The 19,912-nt window shown below is 40.8% G+C and overlaps 1 protein-coding gene and 2 long non-coding RNA genes across 4 annotated transcripts; 2 read left to right on the top strand and 1 right to left on the bottom strand.

Annotated features, from left to right (window-relative positions):
* The first annotated feature begins 6,880 nt into the window (after positions 1-6,880).
* Positions 6,881-8,300, top strand: LOC113464874 (uncharacterized). The gene is made up of 2 exons (XR_003389730.1): positions 6,881-7,973; positions 8,035-8,300. It is a non-coding gene; the product is annotated as an uncharacterized LOC113464874 (long non-coding RNA).
* Positions 8,119-13,147, bottom strand: LOC113464873 (uncharacterized). The gene is made up of 2 exons (XR_003389729.1): positions 12,981-13,147; positions 8,119-10,022 (listed from the first exon to the last, which is right to left on the bottom strand). It is a non-coding gene; the product is annotated as an uncharacterized LOC113464873 (long non-coding RNA).
* ple (tyrosine hydroxylase ple) lies at positions 10,018-19,906 on the top strand. Of its 2 annotated transcripts, XM_018032279.2 has the most exons (7): positions 10,018-10,301; positions 14,978-15,089; positions 15,293-15,352; positions 15,433-15,495; positions 16,281-17,100; positions 17,865-18,228; positions 18,518-19,906. In XM_018032279.2, exons 1-7 carry the CDS (start codon positions 10,236-10,238, stop codon positions 18,680-18,682), a joined length of 1,650 nt encoding a protein of 549 aa, XP_017887768.1. In that variant the 5' UTR covers positions 10,018-10,235; the 3' UTR covers positions 18,683-19,906. The 2 variants fall into 2 exon arrangements, with proteins under 2 accessions (XP_017887768.1, XP_017887769.1); XM_018032280.2 differs by lacking the exons at positions 15,293-15,352; positions 15,433-15,495.
* The last annotated feature ends 6 nt before the right edge of the window (positions 19,907-19,912 follow it).

Raw genomic sequence — 19,912 nt, 5'->3', positions numbered from 1 at the left:
TTAAAAGAATAAGTTATCTTTTTTATTCGTTTTTATTCCCTGCCTCTTTAATTGTAATCCGTCGTTCCACGGTATTTTGAGCAATCAGCTGATTTCGTAACGCGACAGTGACAGAACACGGGTTTCCGTTGCGAGTCAGAAACCTCGACAGTGGTTGCTTATCTGGAATAAGTGGCTCGTGATCCCTCCGCGAGAATCCTTATGAAATATGCCGAGTCTTAACGGGCTGCGTCTCTTCGTGGCGACCATGAAATCTGCCGACATTCCACGGGCTCAACTCGCTCACCAACGGAATTATCGTCGGATCATGGAAACGTTACGGAAAGCTTTTCCAACGTTCACTCGACTTCTCGCTTAATAGCTATTATTATCGTCATCTCGTGCATCAACTTTGTCTCCTTTTATCTGATATAAAAACTTTCCCGACGATTTTACTTAGTATTTATGGGATTTCGAAGTCTCGATCGCTAATCGATCTCTGGAAAAATATCACGCATCGGTGCCCGACGATTAGTCGCACGCGAGACAATGACAGGTTTAAAAGTAGGATGAGCGCACCTTGAACTCGATGAATCGGTAGACACGATCTCCGTCGGTGGTCTGAACGAGTCGCGAAAACTATGGTTTCGTTCGGTACGGGTTACGTAAGGAGACTGGCGCAACGCGTCAATGAAACGTGCAAAAAATCGCGGTAGCAACTGTTTTGCGAATGAGACTCGTTTCCTTCTTTATTTCACTAAGTGGTTTCGGTTCGGTCTCGGCTGAATGGTAGATGACACGGCAGTAAACGAGGCCTACCTTAACCCGAAATCCATTCCGATGACATTGAAACACGAGTGAAAGAACTGGACGGCGTGACAGGTGCTCTTTCGGGAAGTCACGAATCGAACGGATAAATGCGGAGTCAAGGGCAACAAATAGAAGTAAATTGGCGCGGTAAATAGTAGTCAAATACTGAGAACATTCATTCTATTTTTAGGTATTTAAAAAAAAAATAATTATTATCAAATTGCCGTGATTTCTATATAAATAATTTAATTTATAATAAATTTAAATCAATAATTATTAAATCAAACTGTAATTCATAACATATAATTCATTCACGTATGAATTACTTCAAAAATTCTACAAATCTTCCACATTAAATATTTTTCTCAAAAATATTGTTTCTTAAATAAAATAGTTTTGCGCAATTTTTTACTAGTGTAGATTGGAATCCAAACAAGCATTCTATTCTTCGTGTTAACAGAATTCAGATGTGAATGAATTCCGAAAGAATGCTGCCGGATACTACGAACTTGCTCCATTAGTCAATTATGTTTTTAAAATAGCCTAGGTCTTTTAAAAATAGTCAGAGCGTGAATTCGAACTATGCATCCGATTAGCATACTCATTAATTCGCTGATCCTACAACAATAATGCCACGACGACGCAATAAAGGTGCCAAAAAAACACTAAAAACTATATAAAATATAATAAAAAGCTGGTATTTTAATTATGTTCTACGGCTGTAAAATATATAATTCCACACGATATATCTACAAACGCACGTATTTATGTACTCACGAATGCCCGCGTTTACATATACATATACTTCCATTATCGCTACAGGTCCGCCTTGATTGTCGATGTCGTTCACGCAGAGCCACAGGTCGTTCGGTTTCGAATCTATCGTCGCATGGCGATGGCGAACCCTCGTAATTATTAAAATCCTCTCGCGCCGACCTGACAGAGTGGTCCTCGTGCCACTGGCACGCTTATTGTTAGCGCGTCAATCTCAGGGCAATTCCCCGCGTTGTGGAAACGAGTTCGACTTCGATTGTACACGCAGTATCGACCGTGAAGATGTTTGGATATGTGCAAAAAAATATATTCGTATAAACAAGCTGGCAATTAACCTGAAGGAGGGTTCCGTCATTTCAGGAATACTGAATCCTCTCTGAAATCGATTACGTTCAGATGAAGAGTTGATATTTATAAGAATGTACGTTAACAGTTTTACTTTCTTTTATTATACATAAAAAATACGTCAAACACTCCAAAACTACGAGATGAATGCTTGCACAATTCTTTTCAATTCGATGGGAAATATATTCTCTGTCTCTTCAAATCAGTATTCCAATAAATATGTATTTTAATAGTATTAGAAAAATAGTAGTCGGTTAAGGCTTGATACGGAATGGCCAGAATGAATCAGCGGAGATTTGCGAGATCGCCGATATCTAAATATAGCGCGATGGAAAGGATGATGCAAATATCGTCTACGCGTAGCGATTGAAGATTTGCTTACGACGTTCACCGGGTTGTTGACTCGCGTCGTTTTCCTTTACGCAAGTAAGTACAGATTACAAAGAATCCAATGGAGCGACCTTCCGCTAAGAAGACATATCGTTGTGTTACGCGCGTCGAATGAGTTCTCTAGGGTTTTCCCCATGAAACGGTACAGAGTCAGCTATGGAAGTACCTTTCCGCTGATGAATTTTCATGAATTGCAAATTGCTCTAACAGATAAGGAAAATAATTTTTAAATGAAATTCGGTGAAGATCGGCTGACGATGACGTTGATTGTCGAATTGGGGAATGAAAGAAACAAGAATTCTTCATTATCAGGCTTTTTAAATGTAATGAATATCAATTGTTAAAAAGAATTCTAAGAAATCGAATATTTCATTCCTCCTTCCTCATCTCCACTTCTCGAGACACTTCAAGCAGCAAGCAGATCTTTCAATCGCATAGAAAGGACAGTAAAAAGGGAAGACGAAGGAAGGGAAGGAACAGAATAGATCAGACGGAAATTAAAACGGAACCCGGTCCAAACAGTAGCGAAACGAATCGACCGTTAGATATCCGTCCTACCAATCGCTGGATAATAATTGGTCCTTGAGTTTGGTTCCGGCCGAAGTCGGCTTGCTTTCTGTTTCGCGTTAATCGCCCCGCCCGAACGTGAGTAATCGTCCAGCGGCGATCGATGCATGTGGCACTGGTTACATGGAAGCCGGTACAAACCATCGTCATCGTCAGTTCCAAAGAGAGCGGCAGAGGCATTGAACTCACCCAGACCTCATTCGGTGAATAAAGTTTCGTTTCCTCCGTTAAAAAACTCCGCGTTCGTTTCACATATTTGCATACATCCTTCGTCACTGCGTACGGGAATTTCCTTTCTCGCTTTCGATTCCTGCAATCGTTTTAAACGGCGACCGAATTCCGAGCGTCAATTTATTTCCTTAATAATACAATTCGTCGATATGGAATCGGAACGGAACGATTATCATACTCGATTGGGCACGCGCCATCCTGCTCAAACACTTGATGTCACAAATTCCCGACCTTGTGACTGAGACCTGGTAGAATTCCGCGCAGAATGCTGCTAGGTAGGTGATAACGTTTCTGGTTCGCGAGCGCGGGGGGCTCGTTGCATTTTTTATGCGGTTCCGCCTCGATTCGATTCGCGTCGACACCGACACCGACACCGGTTTCTTTGTCCGATCTAATCGTAAAAAACGCTACCTCTCTCTTTCCGCGGAGTGCGCGCTCATTAGTCAATCCTCGCCATTTGTATTAGTTATGCTTATGAATAAACCGTGCACTTTGAGTACACATATATTATGCTTATAAATCAACGGGTCGTATTAATATATTCGTCGTTCGCGCGTGTCAAACGCGATCCCCGCATGTACTTCGCGTGAAACGTTGGTGTGTCAACTTCGCCCAACCGCGACGATTGAATTAAATGCATGATTTGTGTAACTCTCGGACGACGTCGAACGTTGATCAATTGAGTATTAAACGATATCGCTATTATGCAGCTCGTTGGTTCGATCGCTCTTACATATCCACGCGATAGATTTCGCGAATATATGTTTCAATATCAGCCACTTATGAATCCCGGCGGTTTACACACCCTCCATAATGAATAGTAATGCCGACGTGGATTAACCGGCGACATTAAGTATGCCTAACGGATATACTTACACGTTACGGATACCAACAGAGGCGTAATTGGAGATTTTATCCGATTAAAGGCGACCGAACGTGAACACGAAACGAGCTCTGCGCCCCGTCGTTTGTTATCTTATCCAACAGTTTGAACTCGCAAGTTTGAACCGTTTGTGCCTATATGTTTCTCATTACTTCATACCTTGTGAACTTACGTACATACGTCGTGCACGTGTGCATCGAGAGTAATTTACGATAGACACGATATACAATATACACTCCTATTCATAAGTTACGATTATACTACACAAAATGCATATGTTCCATACGAAATAAATCTTTGATCCCAAAGATTAAAAGAAAGACAAGTTGAAAAAGAGAAATAGATCTCATTTCGACATACAATTTTCATTGATATCCAATATTCTAAATACAATAAAAAAAAAACCCAAGTATTACAAAATTCTTATACAATTTGTTTTAATAAAATGATTAAGAAATTATTTGTATATACCAAAAATCTCATGGCTCCTTGATACAGTTTTATTCATCGGACGATTTGACAATCAGCTGACTTGTGAACGGGAATGTACAACCTTTGGAACAAAGTAGCGAACGTATTGCGTTCGTATGGATTTTTATCGCACATGCGATTCGAATCGCGTATCGCTTCGTGTATACATGTTACGTCTCTACGTGTAATTACGCGAGAGCGCAGAGTTACTTGCCCGTGTTTGCCGTAATAGTCGCCGATCGTCGTAATCGGGGAGTGAAACCTTTTATTCGATCAGGAATCGAAGATATGTCTGGCGTTTTAAACTTCCAGTACTCGGACGTTCCCTGAAACCTGACTTTTCCATTTCTCCAAGAATTGAGTGAAGTAAATCCGACAATTATACCAAAAAGAAAACGAGAATTAATCTTAGAATACAAACTGTGACAATTTTTGCAAATTTAATAAATCTTACGTTTCAAGGACTTTGCAGATTTGTTAGTCTAATGTTAATAATTGGTATTTACTGCAGCTATTCTCAGATAGATTTTTTTATATCCTATTTTCCTTCAATGTTAATTATAAAACTGATAAAACATCTGACAATCATCTAATTTTTGACGAGCCTAAGTATATGCATGCATCAAGTGAATATCAAGTCAAGTAAGATTTGCAATGTCGTATGAAAACAATATGCCGAGATCGGAATCTTTCTGTTACATTATATGAATTTTAAGTAGGCATTGGTGACTAAGATTCTAACGATAGACGATAAGATTCTGTGAATGTGGAATAGTAATGAAGATCTGATTGTTGTTTAACAATAGGCGCACGGGCTTAACTAACGGTACTTAGAGTGATTACGTAATCGAGCTAGGATATTAAAAGTAGAATGCCAAATGGACGAGTTTACTACCGGTGTAATTAGCATAATCGAGCCCCCGTGTTAATAGCTCCGTCGCGTTCAAGGCCCGCTCTTAGATGATCGATTCATATTAGCGAACTAATTACCCTACCTATTGTATAAGTTATTTTTTGCTTCCAACCAATACGAACGTCGTATTACTTGTACAATCATAATGTAAACGGATTAAGCGTTTGTGTTGGAACAAGGTGAGATAATGTAGGAGGAGGATCGTTAACGATAAGCGTATAAATTGCAGATATTCAGGAGATATCTAGAATCAGATCTTACCATTCTGACTTTGATTTTGAATGAAAACAAGAAATTAATGAGTTATGCGCATTTAAGACGACCTTAAACGCTTTTCCGCGATCTCGTTCGGTAATTGAACGTTCCGAGGCATACCGCGAGTTCCAACGTCAGTAACGCATATTCGAGCACGCGCTTTTCGGAAATGTGCAACAAAATAAAACTCTTTGTGCTCTAGCAGCGGAGCGTTGATCAAGGCCTCACGTAATTCCTGTCCGCGCGTTGAAAGAAAGAAATAGGAAACTTTTGCACTCTTCCGTGGAAACAATTAGTGTCGCACGTACGTATGTATTTCGTAGACACATCAATCAGTGGTAATCCCGAGAGACGCGAATCATGAGTTAAATGAATCATGTGATAAAAAAAATTACGAAATACAGCGGGGAATAATCGTGTTCTCGAGAAACATGCGATCGTATTAATTTGATCGTTATTTCCTCAAAGGTATCGAGTCCAACCGGTCGTCCTTTTATTCTTCGATGATTTAGAAGGAAAGTTCACGATAAAAAAGATCGACATTTTTGCGTGGACGTCATCGGTGGACGTTAATAACAGGAAAAAGCGGAAAGAGCGAGTACCGGGCCTCCCCGCGTCAATGAGAAAAGGGATCATTGCAACAGCTTCGGAAACCTGTTGACTGCGTCATCAAGATATATTAATACACTCGGGGTGTGAAACATGCCCGTCGAGTTGGCAAGTCATTAGACTTTCGGACAGGCTATTCAGTCACTATGCTTGTTGTTTTCTTGCAAAAAACTACGACCAATTAAAAATTATCTTCGCAGTTATCTGGAAATATTCATAGGATCCCTGGACGTTTCCATGGAAGTTAGTGGCACGTAAACAACAAGGCACATGGAAATTTCTGTTCACTATCGTGGAGATTCAAGCCTCATTTAATTCATTATTCATTGTACGCCTTTTTTGAGGGGATAAATCAAAATACGTATTACGAGACTTGTTCGTAATTTTGCAATAAATACTCGTATTTGGGTACTTCCTTTAAAATACCATTTAATTAATCCTCATCGACTTCTGGTCCCATAATTTTTTGTGAGATCAAAATAAACGAATCCTAAAAACAGGTAGTGGGAACAGGTATCAGAGTGCCGTTGCCAAAAAGGGAGGATATACTTACATCGTTTATTAAAAAAAAAATATTAAAATCAATTATGAGAACAGATAATTATGATTGTAACAGATGAATCATTAATAGGATATATATTGCATTTTATGTAATACATATAAATTTTTAATATTCACTTAATTTCAACTGTAGCATTTACTGACATAAAAATGTACAACAGAAAATAATAATTTACATATTATGTAAACGAATCAGCTTAATATCAGTTTTTAACGATATGCAAAGTATAAGTCCTTTTATGGTATTTTATATTCTGTATTATATTCGTCGTATGATAATCGTTCATAAATAATGTAGTTTATATAATAATATATTTCATCTTACATTAACAATCACCGCGTGACACCATTCTTGCGCCCAGACGTCACAGAAAGATGCACGTTACAAACGTACAAACATACTTTTTCCCTAGTTAAGAAACTTCTCAGATTTTTATTATCGAAATACCGCGCTATGAAGTATGCGTGTATTTCGTAAAGGCATCGTGCACGTGTTAAAAAAAAATCGGTAAGGCAATTAACATTTCTCTGTTATCACGGTTGACGATTTTCGCGTCGTGATGCACCGATGCCACTCATTCTCTTTCATTCCAATTCTTTGTCCAGTTAAATCGTCATTGCAAACCATTATGAATTTCGATACTCACATCTGCGCATACAATATACACGTCCACAACTTTTTCGTAGTTCGTTGATTCGTTCATTATCCTTCTATGGAAACCAGGTGACTGATTGCCAGATGTGATTCTACTACAAAGACTTTGTACTTCACAAATGCATTTTTCAATTACATTTAATGATGTAATTTAATGAACCGACGCGTGCTCTAAGGTAAATGTAGACAGTCTTCCTCATTTATCGAAGATGTAAAAAGCACCGGAGTAGTTAACAAAGCTATTGTCTAGTGTCTGATTATTTTTTTTGCATCGATGTCATTGATTTCTTTCTTACCCTTTGTCTAAGTACTCAAAGTATTCGTAATATGCGAATCGTTAAGCACCTGCTTCTTGACGTGGGATTTACCTAGAGGAAAAGGAGGAAAAGGGGGAAGAAAACTTAGACGCATAGACCGGTTTATGGAACTGGGTAATTCGGTAATCGTTAGATTACGCGCGTCCCATCGCCCTGACGCAGAGCAAGTGCCGCACAGTTTTCGTGCTGTTAGAACGGCCTTGTCGGATGAAAGTAAGTAAGATCTCGTCTTATTTAGAACAACGCCACGTTGGTGGATATGATATCATTGCAGGTACTCAAGGTATCGTCGCAATTCCATATTCATAATGTAGAGTAATTAGTACAGAGAAAGAGAAGGCTGTACCAGAGCTTCCGGTTTGTTATCAATAAAAATATCTAAAATTTATTGCAAAAAATAATCATATTTCGATGTTCTCAGTACCTTACCACCACCTGTATTTTTTTAATTCATTTCATTTCTAGGATATCAAGTAATGTACATTGACATGTTAAAGAATATAGTTGTAAAATGAAATAATAAACTGTAAGATGAGATGACATGAAGATTCCTCTTTTAAACCTTTTCTTATGAACAGACATATATCTATCAATATATTTTTAATTAATTAATATATTTATGATAAACAAAAGATAATACAAGCTTTTCGGTCACGTTTCTTCCTCCGGTTTCACCTGGAATCACCTGGAATTTCCAGAATCGCGTCAACGCGGAACAGGTGTGTAACAATGCGATGATAATGCTTAATCGTCGATCCAGATCGTGATTAACGCGTCAGTGTATATCGTACAGGTGGATCGGTCGCGAGCGCGAGCGCGAGTACGGCGACGTGACTGGCTCCCGCTGGAGATAGAATGGGAAACTGGTCCCTTTTGTCCTCTTCTTTCCGTCGGCCGAGGAACGAGATCAATTCCTGCGAACTTCGCGCTCGGGGCTCGGGGAATTCACAGTGAGAGTGCGAGAGTGGAACGAACCGTCTACCCGAGGGATCGGGACGTGGAGTGGAATTCGCTAAGCGCACTTGGGAACTTCCCAAATGCTCGCACGCGCCTTCGACCACTAGTGACGTTGTTGGTGACGTAGATCGCGGCACGCGGCCACACGGAAACGCGACGCAAGGAAAATTTCCTTCTGGCTCGACAAGAAATGACGTTTCACCACCGTGAATACCGTGCACGCTATTTATAGATTTTCCTGCTTTCCTGCGATTTTCTCGCGTTACTTATAAATTAATCTACGCTCAGATTGATTATCTATTGTTTAAAGAATTCAGAATACCGAAAAAGTAAATAAAATACAGGACCCACACCTACGGAGGTATGTCGTTTATGCAAATATCGGTGTAATTAATACGTCCGACTCGTTTTAATTCTTGCTCAGTTTTATTCCTCGCATAATTGACTTCCGATTCCTGACTACAATTCATCTAGTTTTTCCATGAGGTTCTTTTTTATGCTATACCAGCAGTGAAGTCGCTCCATATTCAAGATCTATAAAGTGCATTCTCAAAGTGCTTTGTTAAACGTTCTTCACTCTCTTTAATTCAATGTTTCTAAGTGACATTTTTTAACACCGTATAAACTAGTAAAGCCATTTGAATAAATTAAACTTGACTCTGAACGTTCAAGAACTTTCATATACAAATTACTAAATTTGAAAAATAAAAATCATTGAAGAATGAATAATTGTTGGTAGCATGTTTTAGAATATAGTTATATAAAAAGTGGAACGTAATTAAGCAATTTTTTTTAAACTAATCTCTATTATCAATGAGAGATTCAGTCATGTAAGTGTCGCCTAAGGGTTAACCTCGGTAGATACCGACGAGATTCATGGAATCGTCGAACCACCTCGTGGTATTCGAAAAGCTGGTCTGCGCGACTGGTGGAAGCGGCGGTGTCGGAACGGCGATGACGCGATGGTGGTGGCGGCGGCGGTGTTGGTGGTGGCGGCGGCTGCAGCCGATGGACCACCCGAAACGAGGGTGGGGTGGGGGCACCCCTGACCCCGACATTAGCCGGCGGTGAAGGGAGGCAACGTTTATATGCGGCGGCAATCCGCCCCGTAGGCGCATTCGCTCGTACGCTTCATCCAAAGCGGAGTAATACCAAGAAGAGATCCGCTGTTATCGTCAACGTCGTCGTCGTCTTCGTCGTCGTTGTTCTCGTTGCCATCGAGCCGAAGCAGACGAAGATCGGAACTAATCGTCCAGACTGAGTCAGAGAAGTTGCAGTGCAAAGCCGTAGCAAGTCGTCGGATTGCTGGAAGCAGAAAATAAAGGAAATCCATCGAGGAGATACTTCGGTGGTTGGTGACAAACCTCAGATTAAAGACTCAGCGACCATTCACTGTCATTCCGGCGAGTTAACTCCGATAGGCAGACAGAGCGATTCTTGATTCCCCAAGGGATACGAATTAGTCGATTCTTTCTGACTCGAAGAGATTTTACAAAGAAGAACACCACGGCGGACACGATGGCAGTCGCAGCAGCTCAAAAGAACCGTGAAATGTTCGCGATCAAGAAGTCCTACAGTATTGAGGTGAGTACTTCATCGATTTAATGTCGTTGCGAATGAATGGTAGTTTCGATGATTCTTTTCAGTAAAAATTTAAACAGTTCTGATCTTGCGTAAGATGTTAGTAAATTTTTGTGAGTGACTGCCGAGTTATAGGCGAGGTCGAGTGTCAATCGAAGGTGGATAGCAAGAAATCGCGGGAACTTAGCCGCACGTTTAAATTGCTACGAATCTCGCGCGTCACGCCGTAATTCCAAGTAGCTAATATTCCACTCCGCCAATTATTTCACTTTCCCCGGTTTAGTATTATTAACTTATTACACGGCGGCTTTCGATAACGGTGATTCTTCGCCGATACAAATCCTTGTGAATTCGAAACGTTTACTTTCTTTTCTACGACACTTATGAAAGTTCATTTAAAGCAGGAAATATTTAAGTATCCAAACCTTGACGTTGCAGAAATTCATTTATGTTTCTTTCAAATTTTATGATTGTTTAATCGAGTGAAAACGAGTGCTAAAAAATAAGATAATTTCTTTCCGTGAGAATCTTTGAAACTTTCTTACGCGAAAGAATCTTCTCTCATGGTTGTCTACGTGACTCTCGTGATATAAACCCGGCGTATTTCGCAACAGGTAAAAAACTAAATAGCAACCCGTCTTTGTATATAACCGTGTATATATAAACATATATACACGAATGTTTAACTCTTCCTACGGCCAAGCCGTGCGAGTGAAATTCTCAGGCTGACAGTGAGGAAGCCGAAAAGTATAGAGAAAGTACGCGATCAATAATTATTACGATGGTTGCGTAATATTAATGACCTTGCCGTTCGGTTGGAATGCATTGTCCCATCTACAGATTATCGTCTTTCATTAAAAAATCAGAGATTTCGTAACGAAAGAGATCAAGATATCTCCCACTCATCGCCCCGATCGCGGAAGTCCGTAGATTTTAATTAAAAATCCCATAATGCGAGAAGGGAAATCATCGACGAAGCTAAAAAAATGTATAACCCTGCTCTTTCAGTTTAATATAATGCATGTTCCCATCGTTAGGAATTTTTGATAAATTTCTAATGAACAATTTCTTGCGACTTGCAGCTTGAGCTTTCGTAACGATCTTCCCGTTAGTCTCCCGGCATTGGTTAACGCTAGTTAAAGCGTATCGAAGTGACGATAAATTATGTCGCCGCGTCTGTAATTACGGTCTCGTAACGTTGCGATTCCACGTCGAACGCGTAATTTTGAATTCTTCGTCAGGAAATCGCGTGCGCAGCGTCTCGTTCCTGTAGACTCTACGCGGCAGCGCGAACCTCTCTTATGTCGTTAGAAGAACAAGTCGCGCAGTAACGACTTTCAATCGAAGCCTCCTGTCGAGGCCGCGATTTTTTTTTCCATTCATAAGAGCCGCGGGAACAGAGTCAGTCCAGCTCTGGGCAGGTCCTCCGAGAATTAGAATTACAAGGACGTGTCCCTGTGCACTTTTCCAACCGGCGCGCGCGCGCTCGCGCTCTATTTTCTTTTTCTAAATCGCACAGTAACACGGTTTAATTGGTATCCCGGCAAGGTCTGCCAGAAACTTTTTCATTCATGCAGTTCTTCACCGTGGAACGCACGCACTTTAAGCTGAACATTCTTTCTGTTCTTTCTTTCAGTCTCAATGATTTTTAAACATTTTTGCATGATAATGTAAAATATATAAATTCTCTGAATATTGCAGCGATGTTCGTTACTGTTAGTTTCTTGCAAGTAGACAGAGCGAGCCGTTGAGAACGAAAAGTCAAATTTTATTCAAGTACCACGTGAAATTTATCGCTGACGCTTTTCACCGGTGTCGCTCTGTTGGCCCATTTGACTTTCTCCGCATATCATAAATTCTATGAGCTCGAATATTTCCGAGCTAACACGTGTATACGTGTTTATATTTAAATTGGGTAACCGCGGATCAACGAGGCTGATGAAATTTTAGGAATCTTCCTATCATGCACATACGTCTAGTTTTCTTTTGGAGATGCAAACGGTATTCAATGGTAATACAAGTTTCACCCGGTGAATTACGTACTCCGGTACATAATGAGACATTTTACACGTCGCGCTTACATTCACGGCTGTACTGTATTAACGACAATAGCAAACGACCGCGACGGTAGCTCTGACTCACTAGTACGGAACTCGAGAGCGCGCCGGATCTAGATCCAAGATCGAATCCGCTATTCGCGTGCTCGTTCGATCTTTATCGAGACGTGTTCGCGTTACATTGTACCGAGGGATGAAAAATGATCCGACCTTGATCACGTTGCTCGCTAGGCATTCCCGGCGAACTGTTTCATATTGCATCTCGCAAGATTTTTTTTCAATCACTCTCTGGAAACGCGAGCTTATAATGCAGGAGTACGCAAACTGCAATAATTAATTTGAATTTGTTGCCAACTCCGATCGCCGGACTTAATTAACGATAACTAATCGACCGATTAAATCGACCGCGTGCATGAAACTACCGACGTGTGTACCGATTCGTGAAAAGATTTCTGATTAACTTAAATCCTCCTTAACGAGAGCTGCAGGTATATGTTAGAGCGCTGCGGAGGAGAGATCACGTAATCGTATCGCGTTGCAAAATCGTGCGACCTCGGCTCCCGCATGATAATTATGAATATCTTATAAATATGAGAACGGAGTGATTGTAAAGTCTGATGGTTACCGAGAGAGGCGCGGTGAGGCCCTGAACGTTGCGCTCTAAACTCCGTTATTCACCTTTGGAGGCTCGCCACACGCGCGACAGTGCCACTAACCACTTATCGAACACCCGACGCGACGGTCAATCGCAAAACGCGAAGCGTTACGCGGCTATATACATACACACACGCACACAGCTGCCGTGACGTTCCCGTCTGTCCGTCGATTCCACTATGATAATCGTTCTATTTAAATGACCTGTTTTGTCCGAAGAGCACCGAGAACGATATCTCTCGATCGACTTGAAAAAAAAAAATCGTATTAATACAGCAGATGCATAATGCATACTCATTGCGTAACATACTTGCTCTGTCATTTTTCTATTTTTTTTAATCGGATTCCGATGCAGCTACGTGAATTTTCATCTTGCTTGATATCAATCATTGAATATCAAAGTAATTTCTTTTAGCGGAAATTTCTTGCAAACGGATACGACCTGCGAATAATTGCTGTATAGAATTGATCGATTGATCTGACATTTGTTGAAAAACTTAGCTCGTTGTTTAACCGGTAGCTACACTTCTGTATCGCATAATAGGTGTTACGTCGCGAGATCCGTATAAACGTATAGAATAATGTTAGAGCAGCTGTGATTTTAATGGCTAAATAATGATCAACCTTGATGGTATGCATTTGTCACGCATCATCAAGTCGCTTTAGCAGCAGTAAGTATCGATCATATGGGAATATTCCTGATAAACGCGAGATCAGCTTTCGCCACGCTTGAAATGCCGTACCAACTTCTTGAATTGCATTATATCAACGCACACACTTTTTCTAATAAGCTAATTGATCTATCATTGAAATTATAGAAAACTATCTAGCGTTCGAATCAGAATTTGACGTATACATGTTTGATAACTACAATTTTTCTGTATTATTAAAGATAAATTAATTAAATTTTTTATGTAAATGTTCTGACTGAATTATTAATGTGAATAGTACAGAAATTGATTTTTCTTATTCAGATCATTCGATATTTTTCAATTAGCGCCATTTCTTTTTTACTTTTCGACAATAATAGCGTTCAATTACTTCTTTGTATGATTTGTATAATAATACAAAACTAAGGAATTGTAACGCAGGTGCATAAACATGCATGTGCACGTGATTCACTCACACACAGATGACAATAATTAACCAGGTGACATGATCGAGCCTCGATCGTTAAAGGATGGAATTGGTCAATGCCGAGCGTTTTTCTTCTCGCTGCATCGTGTAGGACAATTTTTTTTCAAATCGTTTCGCCGTCGTTCTGAGTGATGCAATTGCCCGATAGAGTCATCGGTCATCTATCTGTTTCATCGTCGAAGTACTTGGCCCACTTTGGAGCGACATGTTGTTAAGGGATTACTACACGTTTTCTCTAAACCGTGCCAGCGGCTTTGCACGCTCGGAAAATGGAACTGGGTTCCACCTTGCGTGCGCCATTCATGAAAAGCAGTCGTTTAGAATTTGAATGCCACTTCTGTTGCATCGATGCGGCAACGTCTGCGAATTCCTAAAGAGATTCTTAATCATTTAATTGTCGAAGTCTCCCATGCGTCTTGCGAACTATTTTTAGCGGCAATTCGTTCCCATTTCTTTGTTGTCTCCCGTGCTGGCTGTATTGTGGGAATTCTCGTATCGCGGTCTTTTTTGAAAAAAGTGAGAACGCTTTGTGTGTCTTTCCTCAGGATGTGCCAATTTCCGATCCTTCAACGGCAGCCGGACGGAACGTTAATTTCCGTATCTCAAAATCTTTATCAGGGTTCGTTACCTGTTCTTTGCCCATCTGACCTTAGAGAGTTGAGTAAACTTTGACTCGACGAAGAGAGATTTCACACGGCGATGGAATCGGGATATCTGATCATTTTAAACTTTTTCCACGACCAGTCTGAAAGATTGCCACGCGTGTTCTTTATAACGATTCCTAATGGAATACTACTTAATGAATAATATTTTATTTCTTGGTTTGTTTAGAATGGCTACCCGTCGAGAAGGCGGTCTCTTGTGGATGATGCTCGCTTCGAATCGTTAGTCGTGAAGCAAACGAAACAGAGCGTTCTGGAAGAAGCACGTCAACGAGCGAATGGTAAGTACTAAATCATTATTCTATTCAATGTTTTTACTGCCTGCATTTTTTACTTGATGTTCCTATTGCACGATTGACGAATAGATATTTTTTAATAATCTCTGATATTCGTTTGAAACAAAAATTGTCCATTCCTTTGTTTCTTTAATTTATTATAATGTTCGGTAGTATCGATGTTGCATGATCTTTTTGTTTTCGCTTAGATGATCAGTCGAGCGATGATGAACAGGTGGAATCATTGGCCTGCGCAGCCAAGGACGGAGGTTTGTATTTCTTTTAATTGAATTATTAATTTTTGTAAATTGTTTATGCATGAGCACGTAATTATTTATTTAATTTACAGAAGCCAAAGCTGAAGTTTCGTCGGATAGCGATATCGGCAAAGCAGATGAGGATTATGATGATGGTAAGTTCAATCATTGTTTCCGAACATATATTTTTATGTGTTTAATTGCAAGTACTTTATGTAAGTAAATTTATTCTGCTTTGACTGGATTATATGCATACCAATATTTATACTTCAAAAATTAATTGTACAATCTATAATAAATTCGTAATAAGATACAAAATCATTAATAATTTCACGCGAACAGAAAATTAAATTACGTTTTATATATGATAAATTGAAACAAAAATTCTGAGAGATGATAAAGACAGAGTGAATAGAGAATGAAAGACACCTTATTGTGGAGAGTTTTACCAATACTCGGCTAAATTACTGCGGGACGACCTTTTTACCTTTTCCTGGCTCTTTGCTCCAACCCTTCGTCATTTTCCCGAATCCGCTTTGTGCATTTAGAATCGTATTAGCCGGGGACCACTTTCCACCGTTTCTGAAACGCTTTCGTGCGTCCACAATAAATGTATAACACCGTTATTCCTTTTTTACCGTCTCCGCTCGCTCCGAAGCCGGCCACGTTCGTGGGCGACAATAAGAGCTACTTTATTCTATCCCTATTTTCTCCATCGGCTAAGAACCGACGTCCATATAAAAGTAAAAAGTACGCGCCGGCAGACATCTCGCGGAAATGGACTTTGAATTGCCCGATTATTACCCCGGGTAGAACTCGCTTAACGGAGAGTTTGAAGAAAGAGTGCTCGAGTTCGATAATCTTGGAATTCGAAGCATTACCACAATGCGATTCTCAGATAATTTTCGGAATTTCATTCAATGGACGCGGTTTCTTTCAGACGCCGGGTTGACCGAAGAGGAAGTAGTGCTGGCAAAGACGATCGCTGAGAGTCCGGAGAGCGAATACAGCGTGCAAAAAGCGGCGCTGGTCCTGCGTATGAGAGAAGGAATCGGTTCCCTGGCGAGGATCTTGAAGACGATCGAGAATTTTAAGGGAACGGTGACCCATGTCGAGTCTCGAGCCTCAAAGAAGGAAGGGATAAAGTTTGACGTACTGGTGAAGGTCGATATGACCAAGCAGAGTCTGCTTCAACTGATCAGGAACCTCCGTCAGAGCGTCGCGTTGGACGGCGTCACTTTGCTCGCGGACAACTCCGTCAGCATCAAGGATCCTTGGTTCCCCAGGCACGCGTCCGATCTGGACAACTGCAACCACTTGATGACCAAATACGAGCCCGATCTCGACATGAACCATCCCGGATTCGCTGACAAGGAGTACCGTGCTCGTAGGAAGGTGATCGCAGAAATCGCGTTCGCGTACAAGTACGGCGACCCGATACCCAACATCCCTTACACCGAAACGGAGAACGAGACTTGGTCCCGCGTGTTCAACACGCTGATTGATCTGGTCCCGAAGCACGCTTGTATAGAGTATCAAAAAGTGTTCAAGAAGATGCAGGAGGAGAAAATCTTCGAACCGCACCGTATACCGCAACTGCAGGAAGTCAGCGAATTCTTGAAGAAGAACACCGGATTCAGCTTGAGACCTGCGGCTGGCTTGCTCACCGCCAGGGACTTCTTGTCCAGTCTCGCCTTCAGAGTGTTCCAGAGCACTCAATACGTCCGTCATATCAACAGCCCGTACCATACTCCTGAACCGTTAGTATACCATTATTCTCTTTTCTTTATACAATTCACTATTCTAATTATTTTCAATTGTTTTTCAACGGTTAAGTGTTATTAGTCCGTCTCGTGTTTTATAACGCTTTTTCAATTTATATCCGGAAGATCATTTCACGCGAAGGTACACGGTGGTAATCGATACTGGGTTATGATGAGGGCGACCTCCTGTTACATAGAGAACGATATTAATGGAATTACCGTGGCTCTCTAAGCTCCTAATGGAGCTCTAATTGGCTTTTAACGACACGATGGCGTTGATAACGCAGTTTCACAGTTGCGAACTCATTTCACCCCCGAAACAGCTTCCGCGTTCAATACTGAGATACCGAATTTAAACTGGTCCATCATTGTCTTCTATTATTAAGAAAGTTTTAATCAATCCGAATTCTTCGCGAAAAAATCGAAATGTTGGATACACGTTTTTGCACTTTTTATATCATTTTTATTTTCATATATGAAGAATTATAATAGCGTAGAATCGCTCTATATCTACGGGCAGATAGACGTTGTTCCAACGAGAATTTTCAGATAATGAAATCACATGCTATTATTAGTTCCGAGATGAAAGCTCAGCTCCCTCCGTATTCACTTTCAAGAGAATTTTCACTCTACTTTCAGCTTATTCTATTACCTAGTGACATTTGCTTAAATTACCGTCCTTTCAATATCGCAGAATATAGAAAAGCAATAAGTAGTCTAATTAGCGAGACATCTTCAATTCGTATTCATTTCATTTACAGAGATTGCATCCACGAACTCTTGGGACACATGCCGCTACTTGCCGATGCTAGCTTCGCACAATTCTCCCAAGAGATCGGGCTGGCTTCTCTCGGCGCCTCAGACGAGGAAATTGAGAAATTATCCACCATTTACTGGTTCACCATCGAGTTCGGTTTATGCAAGGAGGGTTCGGAAGTGAAAGCTTATGGCGCAGGACTTCTGTCCGCTTATGGAGAACTCCTTCACTCGGTGAGCGATAAGTGCGAGCATCGACCGTTCGATCCAGCTACCACCGCTCTTCAAAAGTATCAGGATCAAGAATACCAGCCGATTTACTACGTAGCGGAGAGCTTCGCAGACGCCAAAGAGAAATTCCGTCGTTGGGTAAGCGTTTGCTCGATACCGGAAATTCCAATGCCTGGAATGTGCTATCATCGTGTCATGTCGTTTAGCTTAATCACAAATTGTGACCCATTGTTTCTAAATTTCTATTTTTACTGAATTTCACGATTATGTTCTTCAATTGTATGTAAAAGTATTTGTCATGTTTCACATATTATTTTCTAGAAGATTGTTTATTATAAAAACTAGTAATGATTTATAAGCTCATTGAAATTCCCACAATGCACAGTTATCAAGGACGTATTTATCTAACGTTCAATTTCCATTTCAGGTGGCCACCATGAGCAGACCCTTCGAAGTTAGATACAATCCGCACACTCAACGCGTCGAGGTGCTCGACAGCGTTGATAGGTTGGAAGGCTTGGTCTCCCAGCTGAACACGGAGATGACCCATCTCACGAATGCCATCAACAAGTTAAAGGGTTCCTTCGCGTAAATCACCCTATAACGCAACACGACTACTCCTCTCTCGCAGAAAATCATCGAGTTCTCAAACCCAACCTCTCTCCTCGAGACCCGTAGAAAATGCTCATGTTAAATTCAGTTCAAGTCAACCGCAGACCCAACTTCAGTTATCCTAAATGCGCATATAGGTATAATTATAAATTTCGTTGAAAAATCGAGATCTTGACTCGGTGATCTATACGTGACGTCATTCGCATCATTGTTCGCATTAAGTCTCACTCTGTGTATAAAGTCGCCCATCCGCGTAGCTGAACGCGCGAGCGCGTATTCCAATTCGGTGTTCAAATTAGATTACTCGTATTATTCACAATACGAGCGACGCCGACGTGTTTAACCGCGCCTCACGTGTTATTTATTGAATTCGCGTTCTCTTGCAAGGAAGAAAGTATTATTGGAGGATCTCCGTGTCTGAACGGGCCAACGGGCTCGGTTCCGGTACGCCTTAAACGTTTCGCGCGTGTATATTTCGTAACGTCATACTGTGTTGTATTTTATTCTATTGTATTAATTATTATTATTACGTTGAACATGAAGTAATCGCGTAGTCGCGTTCCAATTTTTGCTTCATCCAGCCGTTTTCATTAGAACGTAATCGACGTTGCGCTGTCCTCGCCTATTAGCTGTGTAGCAGGACGGCTAGTATTATAAAGCAATGTAGGTTCTTTATATTAGATAATTATTAACGAACGGATAGCTCTTGAGAAACGCGTCCGTCCTCCGGCGCGATAGACAATAATCGAAGGTAAACGATCATTTGCGGTGCACTCATGCTAATCGACAATCGTACAAGGCAGAGAATTACTTTTATTTTTATATACATGTGTACGGCTCAGTTTTGAAATAGCATATACGATCGTTCGATGAGAACGAAGAACGGGGGACGGCGTTTACCTTTCTCGAGATGCTCATTGACCATTCGCCGGCAATAACTTCGATAATGAAGTCCGTGTTGTATTTAGAGACGCACCAAGTCTAGCGTGTAGTGAGAATTCTCGCTTGTACGCACCCTGCACTACTTTTTCTCTCCTCCCGGTCGCTAACTCGTACCAAATGCGATTTCCCGCGTTCACGTCGACGCGCACCTACAGCGCGTTTCCGTTCACCTGTAGAAGACGTCCGACGCGTTCGCTAGATTTTCTTTGTATTATATTGTAAAGTATTCAGAGCATAATAAAAGTCTAAGATATGAATCTTATACAAT

Source organism: Ceratina calcarata, unplaced genomic scaffold (genome assembly GCF_001652005.2).
Source record: "Ceratina calcarata isolate Rehan_Ccalc_2016 unplaced genomic scaffold, ASM165200v1 scaffold571.2, whole genome shotgun sequence".
Lineage (NCBI taxonomy): Eukaryota > Metazoa > Arthropoda > Insecta > Hymenoptera > Apidae > Ceratina > Ceratina calcarata.
Note: the sequence above shows the minus strand (reverse complement) of the source record. Positions and strands in the feature narration are given on the sequence as shown.